Source organism: Aotus nancymaae, unplaced genomic scaffold (genome assembly GCF_030222135.1).
Source record: "Aotus nancymaae isolate 86718 unplaced genomic scaffold, 86718_ANA_hifiasm-v0.15.2.pri h1tg000002l, whole genome shotgun sequence".
Classification (NCBI taxonomy): domain Eukaryota; kingdom Metazoa; phylum Chordata; class Mammalia; order Primates; family Aotidae; genus Aotus; species Aotus nancymaae.
In genome coordinates, this window is record NW_026988413.1 from 9,079,975 (window position 1) to 9,098,729 (window position 18,755).

At 44.2% G+C, this 18,755-nt stretch overlaps 1 protein-coding gene and 1 pseudogene across 2 annotated transcripts; one reads left to right on the top strand and one right to left on the bottom strand.

The window, feature by feature from the left end:
- Nucleotides 1-18,276, bottom strand: LOC105711072 (zinc finger protein 212). 2 transcript variants are annotated; one of them, XM_012443665.2, is made up of 5 exons: nucleotides 18,128-18,276; nucleotides 4,967-5,356; nucleotides 4,707-4,833; nucleotides 2,076-2,165; nucleotides 1-1,316 (listed from the first exon to the last, which is right to left on the bottom strand). In XM_012443665.2, the coding sequence occupies exons 1-5, from the start codon at nucleotides 18,149-18,151 to the stop codon at nucleotides 469-471; spliced, it is 1,479 nt and encodes a 492-aa protein (XP_012299088.2). In that variant the 5' UTR covers nucleotides 18,152-18,276; the 3' UTR covers nucleotides 1-468. The 2 variants fall into 2 exon arrangements, with proteins under 2 accessions (XP_012299088.2, XP_012299091.2); XM_012443668.2 differs by having other exon boundaries at nucleotides 1-1,313; nucleotides 18,128-18,216.
- On the top strand, nucleotides 5,689-6,358 carry LOC105711090 (probable ribosome biogenesis protein RLP24; annotated as a pseudogene).
- Nucleotides 18,277-18,755: the final 479 nt, after the last annotated feature.

Sequence of the window (18,755 nt, forward strand, 5' to 3'; positions counted from 1 at the left end):
AGCAGTTCATTTAAATTATTACTTCTACTTGTTATTAACAGAGATTACAAAACAAGAAAAAATGGAGGGTTACACTTCCCAGAACTCTTCCAGGCAGCTGCTCACCCCTATGACCCGACTCAACCCTGTGGGAAGACATGAAATGCCAGGACAAGCCCTGGAACCAGCCACCAGTCCCTATGGGGTCAGAACACCAACCCCAGCCCACAAGTATCAGCATGAATGAGAAAACCAGAGGTCTGAAGGTGCCAAGAAACAGCAAACTCAGCAGCAAGGTAAAGACCTGGCCTGGACTCTTCTTCCACAGGGTTTTTAGGACAGCCTCTGGGCTTGGCTTGGTACTGGAACAAGGGAAGGCAAATCAGACACAACTGCCCTCAGGAAGAAGTCAGTTCCTGACTCTGCAGTCTCTTCGGGGGGACCAATGCCACCCCCCTCCGCCCCCCGGACGGGCGAGGGGCTGCACCCTTAAAGCAGGCCATTGGGCCTTCCGGGCTCCCCGCCCCGCTCCCGCTGGTGGATCTTCTGGTGCTGCAGGAGGTGCTGCTTCTGGACAAAGCTCTTCTCGCACTCGGTGCAGCTATAGGGCCGCTCGCCCGTGTGGATGCGCTGGTGCCGCACCAGATCAGATGGGTGACTGAAGCTCTTGCCACAGTAACCACAGATGAGGGAACTCCGGCTTTTCCTCCAAGGGATGTGGCCAGGCAGGGCAACCAGACTGTTGGGTGAGAACCTCTCCTGGACATGCTGACTGGCACTGGGCCCCTCCTGCAGGTGGCAACGCTGATGGGTCACCAGGCTCACCCTGCAGCTGAAGCTCCTCAGGCACACGTCACACTGATGCAGCTTGGCCTTTTTGGTCTGTGGTTTCAGCCGTGGCCTGGACCTAAGGCTCTCCACTGGCTCCTCAGGTGTACAAGACTCCCACCCTGAGTGGCTGCGTAGATGTGTGGCCAGCTGTTGCTTATAGCGGAAGGTGATCTCACACTCAGAACATGCGTAGGGGCGGGAAGTGTCCTTTTTCAGCTTCAGGCCCTGCCCACATTCCTGGCCCAGCTGTACCTGCCTATGAGATTTCTGCTTCGGGCAGCCCATGGTTCTGCCGCTGCTAGGATCTCTACTACCAACAGGCTCCTCCAGAGTCGAGGCCCCAGGACTTGTTTCCAAGAGGACAGAACCGCCCTGACCACCCCAGAGCTCAGTCTGCTCCGGGCTCAGGAAAGCCTGCTCTTCAGCAATGCACGAGAACTCACCAGGAAGATCTGCAGAGCCTTCCTGTGTATACTGTAGCTCCTGTTTGATCATGACCCCACCTGCTGCAAACAGGAAGAAGATCAACAAAAAAGATCACATTTTAGTACCTTTGGTTTCTTCAGGAGCAAACATCTGTGAATTTCAGAAGCACCCCAGGAATAAGTGAATTGGCACAACAAGGAGGAGGATGACACTGGCTAGATTCCAAGACTTACATAAAACTATATTCATGTATAGTTTTTCCAATGTTGACTAGAAATATGAATGTATTACTCTTATAAAACAATACTGTAAATGACAGTTCTCCAGGCTTGTCTACGAATTTTTATTTAATCCCTGTGAAAATGACAGAATACACTGTAACAACTATACTAAATTAAGAGTGTTAAAATAACAAATATGAATGACTAAAGACAAACTAAACCTGCAGCTTAAAAATTCATGTATCCAGCTCTGTTCTTCCTCCATAATCTCCCAAATGACCCACTGACAAGCGCTTTTCCTGCACTGTCTTCCCTCCTGAAGCTCTGACGTGCCCAAGCTCAATCTCCAGCAGGTTTTGACTACAGCCTAGTATGGTGGTCTACTGTGTAGGGCATGAAGAAGAGTGATGTGGCGTTAGTCTTAAAGCCCCCAGAGGGTGGTAGGAGTTGAGGCACATATAACAGCTGAACTAACGACAATCATAAAGGAGTCCAGAACGAACAAATGCCAGATGAAGTTACCAAGTCAGCATCTGACAGTTCAGCAGTGGGAAAGCTCACTCTAGGCTGCAGAGGGCTACGGGAGGGGAACAGAATATTCCAGAATACGTCACTCACCTGGGTGGGCACCACCAGGACCTTCCTCCTCCAAGTCACCCAGCATCTCTGTACCCAACTCTGCTTCTCCCTCTGGCTGGCCAAGGACCTCTGGGTGGGAAACAGCACAGTGTGAGCCGAGGAGAGAGCAAAAGCTCACTGCACACTGATCAGCTGCCAATGACCAAGGTGATCAATGGCAGGGAGGAAATGCTGAAACTTCAACAGATTCAAAGGCTACTGTTCTTGTCAGTTTCCCCTAGCAGTTTGGGACAATTATAAAATTCTGGCCAATCCTAATGACTCATTTGGCTGGCTGCTGCCTCCAGTGCTCCTCCTTTAAAGGGTCTGTGGCGCAGGCAGGCAGGCTACAGAGCCACCGCTGCCCTCAACAGCACCACCACCCACCACTGCCTCTCCATACGCGTGCAGCTTAAGTCTTGCCAATGCTTCCTTTCAGGGGATCTAATTTCATCCTTGCTAAAGCACTGCAAGGTAAGATGGGCACTGGGACAGACAAGGAAATAGTCACAATTAGAGCATGAGACCCAACCAAGCTCACAAGGTCACTTTCTGGCCCATTTTCTACTTCCTTTACTTCTTACTCTGCTCTAGGTACAACGGCCTTCGTTTTTTGTTTGGTTTTTTTCTTTGTTTGTTTTTTCAGGTAAAAGTCTTGCTCTGTCACCAGGATGGAGTGCAGTGGTGTGATCTCATCTCACTGCAACCTCCGACTCCCAGATTCAAGCAATTCTCCTGCCTCAGCCCCAGAGTAGCTGGGACTACAGATGCATACCATCACAATCAGCTAATTTTTGTATTTTTAGTAGAGATGGGGTTTCACCATGTTGGCCAGGATGGTCTCAATCTCTTGACCTCCTGATCCACCCACCTCGGCCTCCCAAAATGCTGGGATTACAGGCATGAACCACCATGCCCAGCCACATGGCCTTCTTGACACTTCTCTATATAGCTAGGTTTTAAAAGACTTTGTCTACGAAACAAAATGCATTTATTATGTAATAGGTAACATTTTGCATATAAAGATTTATATCTGGCCAGACACGGTGGCTCATGCCAGTGATCCCAGCACTTTGGGAGGCCGAGGCGGGGGTAGATCACCTGAGGTCAGGAGTTCAAGACTAGCCTGGCCAATATGGTGAAACTCCATCTCTATTAAAAATACAAAAAAAAAAAAAAATTAGCTGGGCGTGGTGACGGGCACCTGTAATCTCGGGAAGCTGAGGCAGGAGAATTGCTTGAACCCAGGAGGCAGAGGTTGCAGTGAGCTGAAATTGTACCACTGCACTCCAGTCGGGGCAACAAAAGCAAAACTCCATCTCAAAAAAAAAAAAAAAAAAAAATGTATACCTATTAAGCAGCACTTCTAATCAATAACAAATAATCATTGAGACCACAATGACCAGCTTTAATTCTGGCCAAATGCCAAGAAAATCAAGAAAAAGCTTTAAAGCTTTTGATCAGCCTGTGCTGCCTGCCTCATCCAAGGTAACACAGACTTTCTTGTCAAATCATCTTTTTTTTTTTTTTTTTTTTTTTAAAGCAACAGAGATCTCACTATGTTGTCCAGGCTGGTTTCGAACTCCTAGCCTCAAGCTATCCTCCCACCTCGGCCTCCCAAAGTGTTCGGATTACAGATGTGAGCTACCACACCTATCTCAAGTAGTCTTAAATATTAAAAACAGCATAAGGGGCCAGGTACAGTGGCTCACGCCTTTAATTCCCATACTTTGGGAGGCCAAGGCGGTGGATCACTTGAGCCCAGGAGTTCAAGACCAGCCTGAGCAACATAGTGAGACCTACGTCTCTACAAAAAATTTAAAAATTTGTCAGGCACAGTGGTATGTGCCTGTAATCCCAGCTACTTGGGAAGCTGAGGTGGGGGATCATTTGAGCCCAGGCTGTCAAGGCTGCAGTGAGCCAAGATCATGCCACTGAACTCCAGCCTAGGTGACAGACTCAAAAAAAAAATGACAAAATAAATTTAAAAGTGGCATGAGGAACCCTAGCCATATCACACTGTAGTGAATGTAACACCTTATTTTTAGAAAATACTATTGCCAGCCACAGTGGCTCACGCCTGTAATCCCAACACTTTGGGAGGCTGAGGCGGACAGATCACTTAAAGCCAGGAGTTTAAGACCAGCCTGGCCAACATGGTGACACCCCATCTCTACCAAAAATCACAAAAAAATTAGCCAGGTGTGGTGTGGCATGCCCGTAACCCCAGCTATTCAGGAGGCTGAGCCAGGAGAATCACTTGAACCTAGGAGGTGGAGGTTGTTGCAGTAAGCCAAGATCATGCCATTGCACTCCAGCCTGGGTGACAGAGCAAGATTCCACCTTGAAAGAAAGAAGAAAAAGAAAAGAAAAGAGAAAAAGAAAACACTGTCAATAGACTATGTGACCACAGAAAAGAAACACAAAAGGCACAATGCTGAGAGCTTTCCAAAAGTCTCTGTAAATGGGAAGACCTAGAGACTTCCATTTCTCCACCTGTGCAAGCCAACAACACATGGCTCTTGTGGATCCACAGCCACAAGGGCCACAGGTGTAGTCTGAATCACAAGCTACTGGCTAGGAATCATAGTATGTCTGAGACAGAATTCTAAGGAGAAAAGTGCTACTCACTCAGAGAGACCAGTGTCTCATAGTTACTCTCCATCACGTTTCTGTAGAGCTCCTTCTGCCAATCCTCCAGATTCTCCCATTCCTGCTCAGTGAAACAGACGCCATCATTCTCCAGGGACCTGGACACCTGGAATCACCAATGGCACACCGTGAGTGCCTCTACTCACAGTTATGACAGAAGAGTCAGCAACTGAGGTCCTTAGATATTAAAGGGCTGGGCTCCCCCTTCTCTCCTAACTTTTAATTCTCAATGAGACTACCTTGGGGGCCTCCCCCTTGCTGCCCGGGGGCAACCGCAGGATCCAGAAGTTCCTATTGCGCAGCAGGTTCTCCACGTTCTCCAGCCGCCTCTGCAGCAGCCCGTACTCCTGCAGCAGGGTCCCCAGCACGGCCCACTTGCCCTCCAGCTGGTTCCCGAACTCCACAGCCATCTTCTCGTAGTCAGCCAGCTTCTTCTCAGCTGTCCCCGTGCGTCCCTCCAGGCTCTGTAGCCGGGCAGCCTGGGACTCCATCTTCTTCTCCACAGCCTGAATAGCAGCCACTACCGTCCACAGTGAGATCTCGGTGGTCTGAAAATAGGAGCTTTTCTCTGTTGCTTGTGAAGGAAGTGTGGAAGAAGTTAAAGGTGTGGAGCGTCGTTTTCTCCTGTGCTGAACGATCAAAGACACAGAGTCAGACAATGTCACTTCCAGACATCAAGTAAAGAAAGCAACATTCAAGTGTATCCGTGCTCAAAGCTATCTAGTTTCTTCTTTAACAAAAAAAGTATGTCTTTTATTGATACTAAAAATTACATGTAGACATTGTATTAATGATGATGTTGGGAAAATGCCAAAGAACAGAAACAAAATACTACACAAAGTATTCTCACACAGAAATAAGCTGTTAGGGCTAGGCGCAGTTGTTCACATCTGTAATTCCAGCATTTTGGGAGGCCAAGGCAGCTGAATCACTTTAGCTCAAGAGTTTGACACCAGACTTCCTCCGAAGCTTGGCGTTTGGTCAGTGGGGACCCACGCGGGTTCAACATGCGTATCAAGAAGTGTTATTTCTGTTCCGGGCCCATCTACCCTGGCCACGGGATGATGTTCATACGCAACGATTGCAAGGTGTTCAGATTTTGTAAATCTAAATGTCATAAAAACTTTAAAAAGAAGCGCAATCCTCACAAAGTTAGGTGGACCAAAGCATTCCGGAAAGCAGCTGGTAAAGAGCTTACAGTGGATAATTCATTTGAATTTGAAAAGCCTGTAGAAATGAACCTATCAAATACCAGCGAGAGCTATGGAATAAAATTATTGATGCAATGAAGAGAGTTGAAGAGATCAAACAGAAACGCCAAGCTAAATTTATAATGAACAGACTGAAGAAAAATAAAGAGCTACAGAAAGTTCAGGATATCAAAGAAGTCAAGCAAAACATCCATCTCATCCGAGCCCCTCTTGCAGGCAAAGGGAAGCATTTGGAAGAGAAAATGGTACAGCAGTTGCAAGAGGATGTGGATATGGAAGATGCTTCTTAAAAATCTCTGTAACCATTTCTTTTATGTGCATTTGAAAATGCCCTTTGGACACTTGGAACTGCTAAATTATTAGTTTATTTTTTACATAAGGTCACTTAAATGAAAAGTGATTAAAATATATCTTTTCTACATTGCCGTCTATAAAACATCAGATATTACTGATGTTACATTGCATCTCAGTGTTAAATCTTCACCGACAGATGTACTTATGTAAATCATGAAAATTCTGCTTATAACTGTAGAAGTGAACTGTGGATGTAAAATGCTTATTCCATTTGGATAATGGCACAGGGTAGCCTTTGTATAATAAGTAATGGCAAAAATTCATGGTTAGTGATGTATAAAATAAAATATTCTTTGCAGTAAAATACTCCCTTTATTAATGTTATAGAAGAGGGGATATGACAAGGAAGTAACAATTTGTTTGACAGTGTCAAATACTATTTTGATTTTAGTATTTCCTGTTTTGGTTTATTTGCATCTCAGAAGAGCATAATGATATTGTTTGATGAAGCCGAATTGTGCTGGACTGTTTTGACCTGGTTTAACCCTTCTCATAGGTAGTTTTGGATGTTGGGGATGAGAACTGAATAATCTTTGCCTGGAGTGACACTACACTCTAGAATTTCCACTTTGGAGAATACTCAGTTCCAACTTGTGATTCCTAGTAGAACAAACTTTATTTTTCTAGCCTACCAATGATGTAGAAGCAGAGGAATCCCAATGCCTTTTAAAAGTTATGTGGTTTTCTTTTAAAAAGCTCCTGTTTTTGGAAAGTAGAATTTATGGGTACAACATCTGTTCATTATTTGCACATAAAATAAAACCATTCAAAAAGTTAAAAAAAAAAAAGAGTTTGACAGCAGCCTGGCCAACAAGGCAAACCTTGTCTCTCCAAAAAAATACAAAAAATTAGCCAGCATGGTGGTACATGCCTGTGGTCCCAGGTACTTGGGGGCTAAGGTGGGAGGATGGCTTGAGCCCAGGAGGAGGTTGAGGCGGCAGTGAGCCAAGGTCGTGCCACTGCACTCCAGCCTGGGTAACAGAGGAAGACCCTGTCTCCAAAAAAAAAAAAAAAAAAAAAGCTGCTTGAATTTTGGTATATTTCCTATAAGGTTTTCTTATGTTTTAGTTTATTTTTTTGAACAAAAGTGAAATTATAGTGTGTATGTTTTGTTATCTATGCTTTATGCTTAGCATATTCTGAGACTCCTGTATCAGTGTTCATTTTTAAACCTATTTTTATTTAATGTTTCGGACAATATGATAAAAGATGTCACTTACATCTCATCTTGCCTCCACATCCCTGCCAGACTTCATAGTTGATCACGTCACCCATTTGAAAACCTTTCAATGGCTCCCCACAATAGAGACAAAATTCCTTAGCAGGACCTACGAGACCTAATTCATTCATTTTTGCATGCTAGCAGCTGGGATGGTGAATAAATACTTAAAAGATATTTACTGAAATGATATGACTAAGTCTACTGACATTTTCCTTATAATTTTCACTTTAATGAGCTGTCTCTGACAGTAGGAAAATTGCTGTCATTGAAGCTACAATTCATGAAACCAACACTGGGGAAGTCTTCCCCAAGCTGTCCCCGCTGTCTCCCTGCACGTTCACGTCAGTCCTAGCCCCTCTACAAACCTCATATTCTTTCATGGTGCACACTTTATTCAAGGCTGCTTCTCTAACCACAGTGAGGCCACCAAGACCAAGACACTGAGAGGAAGTATCTCTGAAAGAGCTGCTGGGGCCAGGGGTCGTGGGCAAGAGAAACATGGGACAAAAGGAAACTGACTGGGGCAACACTGAACATTTCAGTTTGGCCATGACCTACTCTAGTTACTAAGTCAGTTAATTCATCGTGGAACACATGGGACAAAAGCTTAAATACATCCTCCCACAAAAGATTAAAAGTTCAATATAAAAGACAAATGCAAGTAAAACAAAACAAAACATTAAACTGGATAAATGCATGCCATCATGTTTGTTTTGCTTTTGCGGTTAAGTCTGGGAGTCTCCTCTTTCCTTTCTGTGGCCCAGCATTCTGTGCTTACTAGTACTTTTTCCTGACAGGAACATAGGTCAGAATCTGTTCAAAGGATTGATCCCCCTCCTCCTCCACATAGTAAAAGGTTAAAAACAATGGCTAAACTAAGTTTCTTCTTTTCTTCTGTTTTGAATTATCTAGCATGATGGGAACATTTCAAATGTTCACCAACCAGTGAATGGATAAAAGAATTGTGATCCATCTAATATTATGGGTTAAATTATGTCTCCTCAAAATAATACAATAAACCCCTAATCCTCAGTACCTCAGGATGTGACCTTACTTGGAAATAAGGTATTTCCAAGGGAAATCAGTTTAAAATGAGGTCATTAGGGTGGGCCTTAATCCAATGACTGATGTCCTTAAAATAGGGGACCTTTAGATGCAGAGACACACACAGAGGAAAGACAACGTGCAGACTCACACAGCAAGAAGGTATCCACTATGGTTTGTCCTCACCAAGCCCCATGTTGAAACTGCATTCCCAAAGTAGCAGTGTTGGGAGGTGAAGCCTAGTGGGAGGTATTTGGGTCATGAGGGCAGATCCCTCATAAATAATGCGCTCCCACAGGGGTGAGCTGTCGTTGGCAGGAATGAATTAGTTACCACTAGAGTGGGTTGTTAAACAGTCTGACTTCCTTGGTTCTCTCTCTTGCCTCCTCTGTCACCATGTGATCTCTACACATACCTGCTCCCCTTCCATTTTCTGCCACGAGTTTAAGCAGCTTGAGGCCCTCACCAGATACAGCTGTCCAATCTTGAACTTTCCAGCCACTAGAACTGTAAGCCCAATAAATCTTCTTTTTAAGACGGAGTTTCACTCTTGTTGCCCAGGCTGGAGTGCAATGGTGCGATCTCGGCTCACCACAATGTCTGCCGCCCAGGTTCTAGCAATTCTCGTGCCTCCGCCTCCCGAGTAGCTGGGATTACTGGCATGCGCCACTACACCCAGCTAATTCTGTATATTTTTTAGTAGAGACAGGGTTTCACTATGTTGGTCAGGCTGGTCTTGAACTCCCGACCTCAGGTGCTCCACTCACCTTGGCCTCCCAGAGTGCTGGGATTACAGGCATGAGCAAACTTCTTTTCTTCATGAATTACCTAGCCTCAGGTATTCTGTTACACCAATACATAATAGGCTAAGACAATGGCCATGTCAAGATTAAGGCAGAGACTGGAGTCATGCTGCCACAAACCAAGAAAACACATGGCACCACCAGAAGCCAGGAGAGAAGAACAAACCTCGTAAGGAACCAACCCTGCAAACATCCTGATTTCAGACTCCTAACCTCCACAACTGTGAGATAATAAATTTCTGTTATTTAAGCTTCTCAGTTTGTTACACCAGCCCTAGGAAACTGATACACTATAACAGACTTTATTATATGGCATATTATATGTTTAGTGTATTATATATATATAGCTTAGTAGACTACTAAGCCTACTACTTAGTAGTAGACTACTCTTTCGCCTACCAAGTCTACTGTTATGCAATAAAAAGGAACCAAAATCAATGACATGTATAACAACATGCTAAGTGATGGGAATCAGACACAGGTCAGGCACAGTGGCTCATACCTATAATCCCAACACTTTGGGAGGCCGAAATGGGAAGATCACTTGAGCCCAGGAGTTCGAGACCAGCCTGGGCAATAAAGTGAGATGCCTACCTCCACAAACTTTTTAAAATGAGCCAGGTGTGACAGCATATGCCTGTAGTCCCAGCTACTTGGGAGGCTGAGGATGGGAGGATTACTTGAGCCCTGGAGTTCAAGGTTGCAGTGAGCCATGATCGCACCACTGCACACCACCCTGAGTGACAGAGTGAGACCACTTTAAAAAAAAAAAAAAAAGGCCAGGTACAGTCACTCACGCCTGTAATCCCAGCACTTTCTTAGGCCAAGGCAGGCAGATCACCTGAGGTCAAGAGTTGGAGACCAGCCTGACCGACATGGAAAATCCCTGTCTTTACTAAAAATACAAAAGTAGCTGGGCGTGGTGGCGCATGCCTGTGATCCCAGCTACTCTGGAGGCTAAGGCAGGAGAATCTATTGAACCCAGGAGGCAGAGGATGCAGTGAGCCAGGATCACATCACTGCACTCCAGCCTGGGCAACAAGAGGGAAACTTCATCTCAAAAAAATAAAAATAAAAAAAGAATTCTGACACAAAAGGCTACCTTTGTGTTTCATTTACACGTTTGGAAAAAGGCAAACTATAGAACAGAAAGCAGATCAGTGGTTGCCAAAACCTAGGGTTAGGAGAAAAAGACTGATTATAAAGGGATATGAAATAACTTTTTTGGATGATGGAAATATTCTCTATCTTGGTAATATGCTGGCTACACATTTGTCAAAATTTGTTGAACTATGTGCTTAAAGAGTAAATTTTACTGTAAATGGTACCTTAATAAACGGGTCTTAGAATGTCAAGCAAGGAGAAAATGCTAGCTGTAATAAAAGATACAATAAACAAAGTCTAAAAACAAGGAGAGAATATTTGCAAACAGAATATAAAGTGGAAAAAGATAAATAACCCCAAAATAAAACTGCAGACTATAAATCATTCATGAAAGTGGGAATACAGGCAGTCAATAAACAAATGAAAACACAACCACCTTACAATCAGGAATCCAAACATAACTAAGTGAAACCACTTTCACCTCCATGAAACAGAGACAAAGAATAACATTCAGAGCTGACTATAATGTAGTAAACTGACACTCATAACACTCCTAGAAGGAATGAAAAATACTACGCACTCATAGGGGAAGAAAAATTTCAAGTCATTAAAAACCCTTTTACCTAGCAATCCCACTTGGGGAATCTATGGCTGGGCACAGTGGCTCACGTTCTGTAATCCCAGCACTTTGGGAGGCTGAGCAGGGAGGATAGCTTGGGCCCAAGAGTTCAAGACCAGCCTGGGCAAGATGAAAGATCTCTTTTGTAGTGATGTGAAATCTCATCACTACAAAAAGACAAGAAAATTAGCCAGGCATGATGATATGTGCCTATAGTTCCAGCCACTCAGGAAACTAAAGTGGGAGGATTGCTTGAGCCCAGGAGATTGAGGCTGCAGTGAGCCATGATCACACCACTTACCTCCAGTGACAGAGAGAGATTCTGTCTCAAGTCTCAAATAAATAAATAAAGACACGGTCGGTCTCACTCTGTGGCCCAGGCTAGAGGGCAGTGACGCAATTATACGTGACTGCAAATGCGAACTCCTGGGCTCCAGCAAGCCTCCTGCCTCAACCACCAAAAGTGCTGGTATTACAGGCATGAGTCACCCCACCTAACAGAGAAGTGACATCTTTAAGATAAAATGTTTCAATTCATAAACACAGTATGTGAATCTTTTTTTTTTTTTTTTTTGAGATGGAGTCTCTTGCTCTGTCGCCCAGACTGCAGGCTGGAGTGCAGAGCTTACTGCAACCTCTGTCTCCCAGGTTCAAGCGATTCTCCTGCCTCAGTCTCCCAAGTAGCTGGGATTATAGGTGTATGCCACCACGCCTGGTTAATTTTTTTGTATTTTTAGTAGAGACAGGGTTTCACTATGTTGGCCAGGCTGGTCTCAAACTTGACCTCAAATGATCCGCCCACCTCAACCTCCCAAAGTTCTAGGATTGCAGGCATGGGCCACCATGCCCAGACTTTTGAGACTCCATTCTTAATATCTTTCAATGTAGGTATCTATTCCAATCATCCACTCCTATGACAAATAATCCCCAAATTTAGTGGCTGAAGACATCATCATCTACTTTCCACATGAATCTGCAATTAAAGGAGGGTAGGGCATGGAGAATGTGTCTCTGCTCCACTCTCTGTCAAGTGAGGCAAATCACAGGCAGCCAGGTGCTGGAATCCCTTGAGAAATCCCAAGCCACATGAAGAGGGTGCATGAGGTGTTCTGTGCAATAGCCTTACCTATGGTCTCAGTCTACATGCCACCATCAACCAATAGACATGTGAAGGTACACATTTTCATTCCTAATAGTTTTTTTTTTGCCTCTTCTCTTTGTTTTCATTTTGTCTCTACACATTGATATTATATACTGATAGATATATGGATAAAAAATAATCATTTCTATACCTGTGCTTCTAATATAATAGCCACTAGTAACATGTGGCTGGTTAAAATTAAATAAAATTGGCTGGGTGCAGTGGCTCATGCCTGTAACCCCAAGCCCTTTGGGAGGCCAAGGTAGGTGGATCACTTGAGGTCAGAAGTTCAAGACCAGCCTAGCCAACATGATGAAACTCTGTCTCTACTAAAAATACAAAAATTAGCCAGATGTGGTGGCACACAACTGTAATCTCAGCTAGTTGGGAGGCTGAGGTAGGAGAATCACTCTAACCTGGAAGCAGAGGTTGCAGTGAGCCAAGATCACGCCACTGCACTCCAGCCTGAGTGACAGAGTGAGACTCTGTCTCGAAAAAAAAATTAAATTAAATTAAAAACACAGTTCTCCCATCACACTAACTAGCATTTCAAGTACTCAAAAGCCACATGTGACAAGTTGCTATTGTATTAAACAGTGCAGAGCAGAACATTTCTAATATATTGGAAAGTTCTACTGGATGTACTACACCCTTATAATTCTTTTCTGTTTGATAAAATACTAAGGTTGTGTTAAAGTCTCCTATTATAATAGTGAATCTTTATTGTAGTTCCGTCAATTTTGTTTTATATATTTTGAGGCTATATAATTAGGTGCATGTAGGTTTAGAAATTTTGTATCTAGCTGGTAAATTGAGTCTTTTACCATTACAAAAGTAGTAGTAGCCTTCTAACTCTAGAGATATCATATATATTTAAGCCAACTTTCTTTTGATTAGTATTTGCTTGGTATATTTTTTTCATGTCCTTTTATATTCAACTGTTTCTGTATCTTTATCTTTTAGTTGTATCTCTTTTAAACCATCTAGCTGGATTTTCCCCCCATCCTGACAATCTCTGCCTTTTAACTTGAACATTTCATTCATTTACATTTATTGTAATTGTTCATTCATTTTGATTTATTTTTACCCTTTTTGTACTATTTACTTCATCTTTCTTCTCTACTTTCTTGCCTTCTTTTACATTAATTTTTTTCTTGTTCTATTATCCTCATTTCTAATTTTTAAGTTATACAGACGATTTCTAGTCTTTAGCAAGTATCCTAGAAATTATGGAAAACATACACAGAAAGCCCTTTAACAAAGACTTTTAAACACTTTAATTCTGATCATCTATTCCTAACATTTACATCAATGCTATCATGTATATTAATTGTTTTCAACATAACAAAAAATTGTTATTGTTTCATTAAGTCATTTCTTTACATTTAACCATTTTCTTTTTTTTTCTTTTCTTTTTCTTTTCTTTTTTTTTTTCAGATAAGAGTCTCACTGTCACCCAGGCTGGAGTGCAGTGGTGCAATCTCAGCTCACTGCAGCTTCCACCCCCCAGGTTCAAGTGATTCTCCTGCGTCAACCTCCCGAGTAGCTGGGATTACAGGCACCTGCCACTGCGCCCGGCTCATTTTTGTTTTTTGTTTTTTTTTTAGTAGTGACGGGGTTTCACCATCTTGGCCAGGCTGGTCTTGAACTCCTGACCTTGTGATTCACCCGCCTCAGCCTCCCAAAGTGCTGGGATTACAGATGTGAGCCACCATGCTCGGCCACATTTAATCATTTTCATGCATCATCACATCTTCTCAGACTTTACTTTCTATTTGGGATAATTTTCATTTTACCTGAGGTATATCTTTTAGAATTTCCTTTACTAAAAGTGTACTGGTAGCAAACTGTCATTTTTAATTTGTCTGAAAATGTCTTCATTGTATCTTTGTTTCTGAAACATATTTTTGTTGCATATAAAACTCTGGGATTATAGTTACTTTCTTTCAGCCTATTGACAATATCATTCTCCTGTTGTCTGGCTCCCATGGTTGCTGTTGAGAAGCTGGTCCCCATTAGTTTTACTGTACTTCATTTCAAGGTAGTCTGTCTTTTTTCTCTAGTTGCTTTTAAGAATGCCCTCTGCATTAGGCCAGGTGCGGTGGCTCATGCCTGTAATCCCAGCACTTTCGGAGGTTGAGGCGGATGAATCACCTGTGATCAGAAGTTTGAGACCAGTCCAGTCAACATGGTGAAACCCTATCTCTACTAAAAACACAACATTAGCTGGGCAAGGTGACACATGCCTGTAATCCCAGCTACTCTGGAGGCTGAGGCAGGAGAATCACTTAGAACCCAGGAGGCAGAGGTTTCAATGAGCCAAGATTGCTCCACAGCACTTGAGCCAGGGCAACAGAGCAAGACTCTGTCTCAAAAAAAAAAAAAGAAAAAAAAAAAAGTCCATGCACAGTGGCTCATGCCTGTAATCTCAGCACTTTGGGAAGCCGAGGCTGGTGTATTACCTGAGCTCAGGAGTTTGAGACCAGCCTGGGCAACATGGCGAAACCTTGTCTCTACTAAAATACAAAAAATTAGCCAGGCGTGGTGGTGTGCATCTGTAATCCCAACTACTTGAGAGACTGAAACCAAGAATCACGTGAACCCGGGAGGTGGGGGTTGCAGTGAGCTGAGATCGCGACACTGCACTACAGCCTGGGCAACACTGCGAGACTCTGCCTCAAAAAAAAAAAAAAACCTCCCTCTGCCTTGTACTCCACATTTTTGCCACTATGTGTCTAGGTAGAGATTTCTTTTTGTTTGTCCTGATTGGAGTCCACTGAGTTTCTATGTATTGGTATTTGTATCAGCCCTACAATATCATCAACCATCAGCTACTCAAGAAATATAGACTCCAGACTGTGTGTTTTCCCTCTGGAATTTTAATTAGATGACTATTAGACTTTCTCATTCCATCTTCCTTATCTCTTACTTTCTTTTCCATTTTTTAAACTCTGTGCTGCTTTCTGGATAATTTATTTAGCTCCACCACCCCAGTTGCCCATTTCCCTTTTTATATGTCTAACATGCTAACTAAAGCTTACTACTGATTTCTCAATGTTAATTATATTTTCCATTCTTTTTTTTTTTTTTTTGAGACAGAGTTTCACTCTTATTACCCAGGCTGGAGTGCAATGGCGTGATCTCGGCTCACCGCAACCTCTGCCTCCTGGGTTCAGGCAATTCTCCTGCCTCAGCTTCCTGAGTAGCTGGGACTACAGGCACGCGCCACCATGCCCAGCTAATTTTTTGTATTTTTAGTAGAGATGGGGTTTCACCATGTTGACCAGGATGGTTGCGATCTCTCGACCTCGTGATCCACCCGCCTCGGCCTCCCAAAGTGCTGGGATTACAGGCTTGAGCCACCGCGCCCGGCCTTATATTTTCCATTCTTAGATACTCTATTTGATTCTTTTTCAAATCTGTTTGGTCATCTTTATAGTCTCTTTGCCTTTATTCATATTTTCCCTCCCTTTTTTAATCTTTAAATATACTAAACATGGTTATTTTATATTCTGTGTCCAATAACTCTAATATCTGAAACGTTGAGAGTTGTCCATTATTTATTTTATTTTTACTGAGACAAGAGTCTTGCTCTGTCGCCCAGGCTGGAGCACAGTGGCATGATCTTGGCTCACGGCAACATTTGCCTCCTGGGTTCATAAGATTCTCCTGCCTCAGCCTCCTGAGTAGCTGGTATTACAGGCGTGCGCTACCACATCCAGCTAATTTTTCTTTTTTTAGTAGAGATGGGGTTTCACCATACTGACCAGGCTCGTCTCCTTACCTCAAGTGATCCACTTGCCTAGGCCTCCCTACGTGCTGGAATTACAGGCATGAGCCACTGTGCCCGGCCAGTAATTTTTTATCATGAACTCACATTATCTATGAGAAGCCTGAGTTACATGTAGATTCCTCCAGAAAAGATTAGTGTTTATTTTGGATAGAGAGCTGAGGGCTCTACTTTAAACTCTTGGCTTCAGGTTCCTTGAACCATCCAAGTAGTATGAATTCAGTAACAAACTCACATAAGGGTAACTATGAATTCTCAAGGGGCACCTCATATCCATCTCTCACTGCCAAGGTTTAACAGGTTTTTTTTGCAATCATCTGGAGGTCAGACCTTAACTTTCAGTTCACCCTTACACAGAATGTTGCCCTTTGAAGTCTCTGCTTCATAGGATTGGGTTAGGGAGCTTCTTAGACTTTCCGTCTTAGGCTCTTAAGATTTGTGTTCTATTTTGTAGGTCCCTTGAGTCAGAAACACCAAAGATGAATGTTCAGCAACTTTGCCCTCAAAGTTGGCTTCAGAACTCTATCACTTTCCAGTTCCCTCTTTCACTTAGTTTTGGGGCTCCAAGTATTCTTTACTAACATACATTTCAAATGCATTTATGTGGGGGTTTTTCCAGCATTTTTACTTGTGTTTTCAGGGCACCTACTCGGCCTGTCAAATGAGAGGCACAGAATCCTCACCTGAAGAGACGTCTGAGAATAGAAATAGGCTCCAGAACAATTTGAGTAAGTTCTACTACGACAAATTCACATTATTTAAGGCATAGTTTGGATTGTGATGGACCTTTAAAGCTTCTTCCTAACAAGGTCTACTGATGACATGTAGGTAACTGTGGAGTGACCTGGCAGGAAGAACTATGGCAGAGTCCTCTTGCCTGACTCTAACACGAACTAGACCTTGTGGAAAAGCCAGGTCTTTGACTCGCTCAGTCTAGCTTACAGGAGTCAGACAAAGTAAATATTGTAAACCTTTGTGTCTTGTCTTCTCAATTCAACTCTTAACTTCCTTGAAAGCAAACACTGTGTTCTCTAAGTCTTCCAATCCCTCCGTTTTTAGTTCTTTACCCACTTGCTACAAGAATCAAATACAGTGCATCCTGGTCACGGTAAAGTTTTCACCACAGACTCTCCTTAGCCCTCCATTCACACAAAGATCTAACATGATTCTCAAAGTTTTTCTGGACCAAGGAACACTTCACTAAAAATCAATTCAGTTCCAGCTGCCCTTTGCCTTGCAAACCTTCTTGTGTGATTAAATTAACCACTACTTTGGAAAAGTATGAGAATGTCAGAGCTGGAAGGAACCTTAGAGATCATCTAGCAACTACTCCAACACTCCCGATTTACAGTTAGGAGAACAAAACAGAGACCCAGGGAGGCAAACACGGTTGCCTAAAATCACCCAAATCGATAGCTGAGAGCTGAATTACGGCTGAACTCGCTTCGTGACTCCACAGCTAGGAATCTCCCCACGACAAGCTCCGTATCTTGACATTCCCAGAATGGGGAAGGTCCGGAGAAGGGAGAGTGAAGGAGAGTTTGGACAGGTCTACAAACAAAATGCAGCAACTACACTGTAGGTAACACCCGTCCCTAAAGAGAGGAAGCCCAGGTTGACTTCAACCTGTGGCCGCAACTCCAGGAGAGCAATCCGCGGCACGAGAGAAACGGGCAATACATCGGACCAACCAGGAGTGGTCGCAGAGAGGCAAGTCCAGGGGTCTCTGGGGCAGCTGGAGAGCTCACTCGTGGCGACGGAGACCGTTTCCAACCTGCGTCACTGCTCCAACCTGGGAAAGGGATCTCTTTTGGCACGAAAGAGAAAATGTGTGGGCAGGGTCACAAATCCGACAACATAAAACAAGCTTCGAAGAAGTTTCTGGGCAAAGGCGCACGGCGCTGAGGCTCCAATCCCTCCGCAGAAGGAAGCGGAGGGAAAAAAAAGGGCAGAACACTTGGGTCGCGGGGAGGAGGGTCCGCGTTCACCCGCGTCAGCGGCAGCCGGGGGAAACCAAAACCCCGGCTGCGTCCAAACCGCGAAGCTCCGCCCCGGGTAGGGGGCTCCGCCTTCCCCAACGCGCCTTCGAGCCCGCGCGCCGGAGCCTCTTACCCGAGCAGGCGCCGACTCCGCCATGGCTCCAGTCGCCCCTCAACACCTGCACCCCGCGTCAGAGTCCCCGGGCTGCGTGCCAGTCCGCTGGGCGCCCCGAAGCCTGCTAGAAGCAACCGCCGCCGCCGTGTTGATGCCAGATGCATTCTGGGAGCGGCGCCCTTCCCGGCGCAAGACCGGCTCCAGCCTCTCTTCCTCACTGCGCCGGCTTCCCATTGCGCCCCCGTGCGGCGGGAGGGAGAACCGCCGCTTGGCAGGCCCGGCCAGAGTGCGACACCAAGAGGGCTGAGTCACTCAAAAGTCAAGACCGGGTTCCGCGTTTCAGGCAGAGCCACTGGACCCTGCTGTCTTCTGTATACCCAAGACTGCTAAATGCTTTGAGGGCTTCAAAAATGTGAAAACCCAGACTTTTTGCTGAGGAAAGAACATGTAATGTTGTTGGGGAAAAGAAATTTGGTTCCAAAGGGCAAGTAATTTTATTCCAGAAGTTCACCTGTTTTGGCTTTTTAGGAACTGGGAGCAGTTTCCATACCAACAATGTGGGCTCAGGCCAACCCTCTGTAGCCTGTTAATTACGGTAATCACGTGCCTTGGAAAGTCCAAGATAACCCTGATTTCAAATATTTCC